Consider the following 7103-nt stretch of genomic DNA (forward strand, 5'->3'; position numbering starts at 1 on the left):
GGTCCACTCCACTGTCTGTTTGCTGTGGCTTGCTCCGCCCTGGAAATTGTAACCGCTGAATGGTGGCCAGACTCAACAGCTGGAACAGCGGTGAGTCTGGTGTACCAGGCAAGTTTTTTATATAATTGCTCTAATCAATAGCTGCTCGCAGTGAAGAAATGTTTTTGTTCATTTGTTAATGTTTTTTCTTGAAGAAGCCTTGAGGAAGCCTCTTGCCTGTTCAAGGACAGGCAGAAGAGGCAGTTTTGCTTTGCTAAATTGTGCTGACACACATGTATATAATTCCACCTACATGCACACACATAGGCATACAAATACAAGGGGTGTCGCCAGCTTGCTTCCCCTTTCCCTTTTAGGGCAAGACACCCATCTGTTGCTTGGGCCATCACAAATAAAAAGCGAGGTAAAGAAGAGGCTAGTTAGAACGATTGCAGAAGCTGTATTTTGTAGTCCATTGTATAGCTTTCCTCCTTCTCCTTGCAAGCTTTTCAACTAAATTGAGTGCCTTCTCTCCTTATTTTGGTTATATTATAAATGTCTACCTAAGGATTCGTATTTGAACTTGACATTATCGTACCTCATCACTGAGCAGCTCGGTGTAGTGCCGGGGAGAAAATCTATCAACCCAAAGTCGAAAGGTTCGACCTTCAGGGTCCTCTGTATCGCCCTCTTCTTCCTCCTCTCTCATTTCAGCCTCAACCAGGACATCGTTCACACTGCTGAAATACAATACAAGAAAGCTGTCAAAATTAATGCTGGATATCATGCTTGTGTGAGAGAAAGCCGAGTGATGCAGTACCTGTTCAGCACGTCTGCAAGACGCTGTGACTCCTCGTGGCGCTGTAATTTAAAACATTGATTCATTTTCATACAGTTTCACCATTGCAAGATTTTCGAGATTGGCCTTTTGCTAAATAAATGTTCCATAAACAACTCTTATCGATTCAAAGTTCATAATTATGAAATAAAAGTCGCATTTAGTAATAAGTCAGCTCACTACCAATACTTCAGTAATGATCCAAACCAACCTCTCATTTTCTAATTGTTTATGTAAAGATCTAGTTTGGATATCTGAATCAACAGGTAAAAAGATAAATATTTCCTTTAGTTAATACAGTGGTACCTCTACATACGATCGCTTCGACACACGAACTTTTCGACATCCGACGTAAAATATTATTATTATTCCGATTTTGATTTATAATTTATTTGTTTTGCTATGTGTAATTGCCATTTGTAATAGTACCAGCAGTATTTTTTAAGGATTTAGTGAAGGTTTTTGGGCTGTGGAACGAATTAATGGAATTATAATGTATTCCTATGGGAAAATCCTGCTCGACATACGACCATTTCGACTTACAAACAAGGTCCTGGAACGGATTAACTTCGTATGTAGAGGTACCACTGTATACCCATTTTAATAATTTCACGTCATTACGATCTAAAACTAAGCAAGGAATGTGGAAGGGTTTTCCACAAAATTCCGTTTAAATCTAGCATTAGATTGTTGCACACTGAAGATACCAGCCTCCGATTGGTCTATTTTGGTTTATTTCCCCCGCCTAAAAACACCCTGTGACTTGTCTATTCTTTGCAAGCAGTGGATTATGGGATGCTGTGCCTGGAAAGAAAATACGTTGTGACTTTTCCACAAACGGAATTTTAAGGCTCTTTGGAAGATCCAAGAGAGTCTGAAGCAGTTATCGGTTTGCAATCTATATTAGGGGTGTGACAATATATCAAAATGGTAGTATATTGTGATTTTTTTGTATCCCAAAAGGTAGTTGATATACTTCTTCCAAGAATTGATATATCGTTTTAAAAAAGTGTCACTTACTGTTTAAAAAAATTAATTAAAAATTGGCTGAGACTGACGGCGCTAGACACCCAATCTGTTTAAACTGGGAGAGGCGAATGAATGTTCATGCATTCCAAACCAGAGCATTCACAGCCAGTCGTTCCAAATTTCGGGGCATTTACCGTTCACTTTTTGTTAGTTTCAGGGCATTTGCAGGTCACTTCTTTGTTGAATTTGAATCACTGCCTAGTCAACCCAAAATCAACAGGAAGTGACCCAGAAATGCCCTAAAATCAACAGTAAGTGATGGAAAATCAACAGCAAATGACCTGAAATGCCCCAAAATTAGGACATATTCACACCAGGAAAGTCCATAGTTCGCTTTCTTTGATCCGCATCAAAACACATTTGGTCCGGAGTTTTTTTGATACAGTTCCTTTTAACATTGCAATTTGAGCAAGTGACCCAGGATTTGGCAACAAACCTATGCGTGTGCAAAAATTGCTCAATCATTGGACAAAACGGTCTGGGTGTGGAAACACGTTAAAATAAGGAAGTGAACAATCACAGAGCTCTCGAGTATTGCAAAGTGCTGATAACGATTTGTTTTATCCAATTACATGCATTTGCAGGAAATTTGGCGAATCAGAATCCTTGGATACCACGTTCATTTTACAAGGACAGGAGACATTCCGCTCCTCATTGCTTCACGTTGAACAGCAACTCATATTAGCCAACATACTGCTAACCACAGACTGTGATGCAAACTAAACAACATTTCCTAGCTGTGGAAGCCTGTTACGTGCAAAAAGCTATGTGATTTCAGCTATAGTCCGGATCACGGCGCAGTTGCTTTCACACCTATAGCGAACGGTCTGCTTGTAAGCGAACCAAGACCACCTCTCCCATGAGGTCTCTGACCGGCTGTTTGGTCCGCACCAGAGTTCACTGGTTTATATTCACATCAGCCATAGGCGGAGTTTGACTTTTGGGGCAGGGGGGCACAACATGTTGATGACCCCGAAGCGCAGTGTCAGCAATAAAATTAAACTTTATAGAACATTTATAATAAGTTGACAAAGAGTGTTTTTTGTTTCCCATCATTCTTGAGGGGAATTCTAAATCAGGCTGCTTAGGCAATACTTGTTGCCAAGATCGTCATCCATTGAATATGGTACGCTTGGCAGTGTCGTGCCAATGCTGTTACCCCAGTCAAAAATTTTATCCCCTGGGCGGAGCCATATGGAGGTAGATTTGTGTCTTTATTATTTAATTTTTTAAAAAGTTGCTTCAATAAAAAAGTTGGTTCAATCAAAATATATATTTTCAACCCCCCAAAAAGTCGCTTCAATCAAAAAAAAAAAAAAAAAAAGTTTGAATGCAAAAATAAATTTAAAACTCAAAAAACAAAAAATGCATGTGAAAGCTATTTTTTGTTGATTTATTGGGGGGGGGGGGGGGGGGGGGTTTGAAGTCAATTTTTTTTTTTTTTTTATTGAAGTAATGTTGATTCGTGTTTGGGGCACATTTTGGCCAGGTCATTTTTGTCTGTATTATTCAATCAAAAAATAAAAAATCAATTGCTTACAACAAAAAAAAATCAAAAAGAAAAATCAATCAAAAAAAAAAAAAAAAGAACAATTTCAACCATAGAAAAAGTTTTTGAAGGCGAAAAAATATTTGGAATTGAAAATTTTGCATTTGAACACTTAATTTTTCATTGAAAAAGTTTTCTTTGATTGAAGCAATCTTTTTCTGTTTGGGCCATATTAGTGGTAGGACATTTGTGTCTAAATCATTTAATCCCCCCAAAAAGTTGCTTCAATCAAAAAAAAATATATATAAATATATATTTTCAATCAAACAAAAAAATCATTTGAAAAATAAAATTACTCTCCCCTAATTTCTTTTTTTAATTATATGCAAAGCAAATGACCGTCTACGTTGCTAGTCACATGATCTGTTCGAAAAATAATTTTGACCCATTATAAAAAAATTTTTTTTTTGTTCATTTCATTATTTTTGTTGCAGTTTTATTGCTTTACAACTTATATATACATATATATATATAGGAAAGTCAATTCCATGCAATGATACTTTTCGCCCACCAGGGGGGACCTGGCCCCCCCTTAAAATCCGTTTATGACATCAGGCCAAAAGGTTCACATCTCGAACTTTTTTGGTTTGGTCCGGATCAAACAGGACAGGTGCGAATACGCCATTATTCTCATTGGTTCTCACTCATTGGTTGCCATTGACCGCCCTCGACATCCATTCCGTTTGAAGTGGGATGGATTTGTTCATTCCCTGCCATCCTCCCAGTACAAATAAATTGGAAGTCTACTAGTGACAAACTGAATTCTATTCACTACAGAAGGATGAAAAGCGCTTGTTTTTCTGTGTATTACTTGTATAGTAGGATATTGTCCTGACCCATGTTTCAATAATTGTTAGTGTAAATTGCCCAATCGTCCCAATCTTTTAATCTGTTTGTTAATAACATTGAGTTGAAACTAATCTGTGACTTTTTTCCACAAGCATCTACGCAAGGAGAAATCTACTCACCCGTTCTGCCTCTTGCTCTCTCAGCACACCTACTGGCACAGCGAGCAACCCCAAAGAACCCTGGAAGTCAGGTACCATTCTGCTATCTGCCACCTAGACACAAAGAGCCCCATTTACTATGATTGTAAACAGCAGAAACTAAATTCAGCCCACCTTTTCTGCTTCAGTGTCCTTTTGGCGGAGGTAGACGCGATTTCCCGATGAGTCGGTGACGGTGATATAGTCGCCTTCTAGTGGGGGTCTTCTCAGCGCATGTGATCTTGTCTCCGACGTAGCAGACTCCCTAGGAGACTCTGATATTGCTGCAAGGCCGCTAATATCCAAAGAAGCAGCTGAAGAAGACCTGGAATGCCGCAAATGGTCTTTGTTTTGAATGATCAGTTCTGAATATAGTGTGAATAACCATACATTTGTATGGGCGGGTAAACCACGTTTCTCATTTGAGATGAATGTTGTATGTACTGAGTTAGACTGACCTGACAGCGTGAATTGGATCATAGTTTTCTGGAGAAGAAGGCGGTGTGATGTCATCACCCTGGGCAGAGGTAAAAAGACGTTTTACCACATCGGTGTCCTTTTTTTGACGCTTTGCAGTTGGAGCTGATTGGAGGGGAAAAAGAGAAAAAGAAGATGGTCATTGTGCATATGGACGAGTAGACAACAATATTAAATTGTTTTAGTGCAAACTAAAGCAAACTCACTGATGGGCTGCTCTATGTAGGAAGCGTCATTTGCACTCTGCCTCTGTCGCTTTGCACCACTGGAGGATTCTTTTAAAATATATCATGATTGTAAACAATAAACATGAATTAAAGCTGATATGAACTTTTACAGCAAGATCGGTACTATATTTATGTCCTTACCTTCTAACTGGGCCAACGCATCGAGCTCGTCGGCGAACTGCTCGTCGAAGTTGTCCTCAATTTCAAACATTTCGTCATATTCATCCATGTTTGCGTTTTCTTAATGTACACAAAATATGTGTTTAACTTTGGGGGAACTCTTATGCTGTTAAATGATGTCAACATAAGCGCAGGCAAAAGTCGTTTCCCGGCAATTTTTGTTGTGTCGCTGCGTTTCCGGGTTGGCGAATGCTTCAGGCTTCTGATTGGTTGTACGAGGTTTGGAATTCCGGGTTGCGGTGCAATAATAATTAAGAAAATATATGTAAGCTTTACACATGGCCAGCAGAGGGTACTATGTGCACGTGAAGGCTCGAGAAAGGAACATGTTTATGAAGCAGCAGCGACCCGAAGCCTGGATGCAAAGCAGACATTTCCATCTTGTTCTCATAAGAACTGCATATAAAAAGTACGGTATTACCTTTGAATTAATCGAACAAGATGAATCAGTCGCAGATCCGTCAAAGTTTGACGTTGAAAGGGAATACCGCGATGACAGAGGTACCTCTGTGAAAAATTGTGACAAACCTGCGTGGCCCGACATCCTCGGTAGTATAGTGGACAGTATCTCCGCCTGTCACGCGGAAGACCGGGGTTCGATTCCCCGCCGGGGAGAAGATATTTTTAATTATTTTTTTGGATACCTATTTTCGGCGGTGTACAGTAGTTAGCACGTCCACTAAATTCAAAGGTTCAATCCGGGCTCCGGCTTTCCTGTCTCAAAAGTGAGTGTCCAACGGGTAATCCGGTTTACTCCCACATCCCAAAATGATGCATGGTAGGCTGATTGAACTGAATTGTGAATGCGTGTGTTCTGATTATGCCCAGCGATTGGCCGGCAACCAATTCAGGGCTTACCCCTTCTACCTCCCATAGTTAGCTGGAATATGATACAGCACTCCACCCCCTCGATCCTGGTCAGGATAAACGCAAAACAAATGAACGAAAGAACAGATCTATAGATACATATGTTATAATAAATATGATTTCTAAAATAACATCTCCCCGGCGGGGAATCGAACCCCGGTCTTCCGCGTGACAGGCGGAGATACTGTCCACTATACTACCGAGGACTGCACACATATTTTGAATTCCATGAACAAATATACGAAATATATACACAGCTCCTGACATCTATGAAGCCTACTATAAAATCGATTTTTAATACATTATTTGAAGCTGTGCTATTTCACTTATTAAGTTTATCTCAGATTTCAAGCCTCGGCTTGTTTTTGTTTGATGCTGGCATTTAAAGGTGGGGAATCTCAAAATGTGTCTGCCTGTGAGTGCTTTGCGACGGTGAAGGCTGCTTGGTAGGGAAAGAAACTAGAGTGACAGAAATCAGTCCATAAACAAAAGCAGCTACAAAAAATAAAAATAGAAGCTCGATATTTCACTAGTTGTTTTACACAAAGTGACACTAGGATGATAAGGAAAGTCTCCAGTTCAACTCAAAGGAATGAAAATTGAAAATCCTTCCCGCGGACCAGTCCTGCTAAGCCCTGCCCATAGACCTCCAGAGGCGCAAAGTGTCCACTGGCCGGGACAAACCCAGCCTTCAGCCAATGACTCGTCTCATTTCGCAGTAGTGGAACAATGCGCTCTCAACTCTGGAGATTCACAGCGTCCACACTGCTTAAAGGACTGTGCAGCTGCACAAAGAACGAAAAGTAAGCCGCGTTGCAACAAGTGATAAAGAAGCCGACTCTGAACAGGGGAAGATGACATCTTAGAGAAAGAACAATGCATTAACTCCTTGGATGGATGATGGATGACAACATGTTTACTGGAAACTTGTAAGCCGCGAGGCTGGAGCTAATGTTGTGAATCTGATACTA

At 40.1% G+C, this 7103-nt stretch overlaps 1 protein-coding gene and 2 non-coding genes across 3 annotated transcripts in view; 1 reads left to right on the forward strand and 2 right to left on the reverse strand.

Annotated features, from left to right (window-relative positions):
* Positions 1-5472, reverse strand: part of chtf18 (CTF18, chromosome transmission fidelity factor 18 homolog (S. cerevisiae)) — a 29394-nt gene extending 23922 nt beyond the window's left edge. The window contains exons 1-7 of the mRNA XM_057843882.1: positions 5227-5472; positions 5065-5133; positions 4840-4963; positions 4517-4706; positions 4364-4456; positions 800-840; positions 578-719 (exon numbers count right to left, since the gene is read on the reverse strand). Of these exons, the coding sequence (XP_057699865.1) occupies positions 578-719; positions 800-840; positions 4364-4456; positions 4517-4706; positions 4840-4963; positions 5065-5133; positions 5227-5314 (747 nt within the window). The 5' untranslated portion in view covers positions 5315-5472. The remainder of the gene's footprint in view (positions 1-577; positions 720-799; positions 841-4363; positions 4457-4516; positions 4707-4839; positions 4964-5064; positions 5134-5226) is intronic.
* A 336-nt stretch (positions 5473-5808) lies between these two features.
* On the forward strand, positions 5809-5880 carry trnad-guc (transfer RNA aspartic acid (anticodon GUC)). Its single transcript has one exon. It is a non-coding gene; the product is annotated as a tRNA-Asp (tRNA).
* A 386-nt stretch (positions 5881-6266) lies between these two features.
* trnad-guc (transfer RNA aspartic acid (anticodon GUC)) lies at positions 6267-6338 on the reverse strand. The gene has a single exon. It is a non-coding gene; the product is annotated as a tRNA-Asp (tRNA).
* Between the last annotated feature and the right edge of the window lie 765 nt (positions 6339-7103).

The sequence above is a fragment of the Corythoichthys intestinalis genome, chromosome 8 (assembly GCF_030265065.1).
Source record: "Corythoichthys intestinalis isolate RoL2023-P3 chromosome 8, ASM3026506v1, whole genome shotgun sequence".
NCBI lineage: Eukaryota > Metazoa > Chordata > Actinopteri > Syngnathiformes > Syngnathidae > Corythoichthys > Corythoichthys intestinalis.